This window comes from Neomonachus schauinslandi, chromosome 2 (genome assembly GCF_002201575.2).
Source record: "Neomonachus schauinslandi chromosome 2, ASM220157v2, whole genome shotgun sequence".
Lineage (NCBI taxonomy): Eukaryota > Metazoa > Chordata > Mammalia > Carnivora > Phocidae > Neomonachus > Neomonachus schauinslandi.
In genome coordinates, this window is record NC_058404.1 from 100,700,332 (window position 1) to 100,701,182 (window position 851).

Below are 851 nucleotides of genomic sequence, written 5' to 3' on the forward strand. Positions count from 1 at the left end.
GCCCGCGGGCCCCCAGCCTCGAGCCGCTCGGCCGCTCCCCTCTCCGGCTGTCCGAGTGCGCGGTGCGCCGGGGGGCTCGGGAGCTGGGGTTTAGGGCCGGGTATCTCCGCGGCCGCCGCTCTCGGAAGGGCCGCCTGCCCTAGCTGCAGCGCCCGGGATCCGGCAGCAACCGCGGGCACCGCGTCCGCTGGTCTGGCACCGGCCGGGCCGCGGCGTCACATCTTCTACATCTCCACCCCCGAATACCCACACCCCCCCACGCCCCCGGCCCTCCTCCCTTCCTGCGCGCCACCCCCTACTCGCTCGGGGCTTTCTGGGGCCGGCCTCTGGGTCGGAAGCTTTGGCCGCAGCACGCAAGCGCGCGACATCAGTCCCGGCGGGGAGCCCAACGCCGCCGGGGCCGGGGGAGGTGCGGAGGGCGAGCCGCGAGGCGACCTCAGAGGCCTCCGCAACTCTAGGGGTTCGACCCCGGCTACGTTCCCCAGAAGTCGCCCCAGCCCAACCCTGCGCCATCCAAGCCACGTTTAGTCTTCCTCCACACTGCGGAGCTTTTGCTGTGCAACCAGCCGTGACTCAACTTTGAAACGTTTAAATGCAACTTTCTCCCCCATTCTTTTTCCTTGTCAGCGTTTCAAAGCGAAGAAACTCTTCCCACCCCCAAGAAGGAAAGGAATCGGAAATGAGGGAGGATTCTGTGTCAGAATAAGTTTTGAACACCTCTAATCACCAAAAGACGAGGGGGTGCGCGTGGGGCACAAACCGTTAAACTTGAAGGCAGAGGCTGAAGTCATTGACTAACAAAAGGAAAGAATGAGGCCAGAGAAGGGGAGCAGACCAGACTGCTAAAAGAA

The 851-nt window shown here is 64.0% G+C and overlaps 1 protein-coding gene across 1 annotated transcript in view; it reads right to left on the bottom strand.

Moving 5' to 3' along the window:
• FGF2 (fibroblast growth factor 2) overlaps positions 1-513 on the bottom strand; it is a 65,265-nt gene extending 64,752 nt beyond the window's left edge. The window contains 2 exon segments of the mRNA XM_044913084.1: positions 1-121; positions 124-513. Of these exon segments, the coding sequence (XP_044769019.1) occupies positions 1-121; positions 124-513 (511 nt within the window).
• Between the last annotated feature and the right edge of the window lie 338 nt (positions 514-851).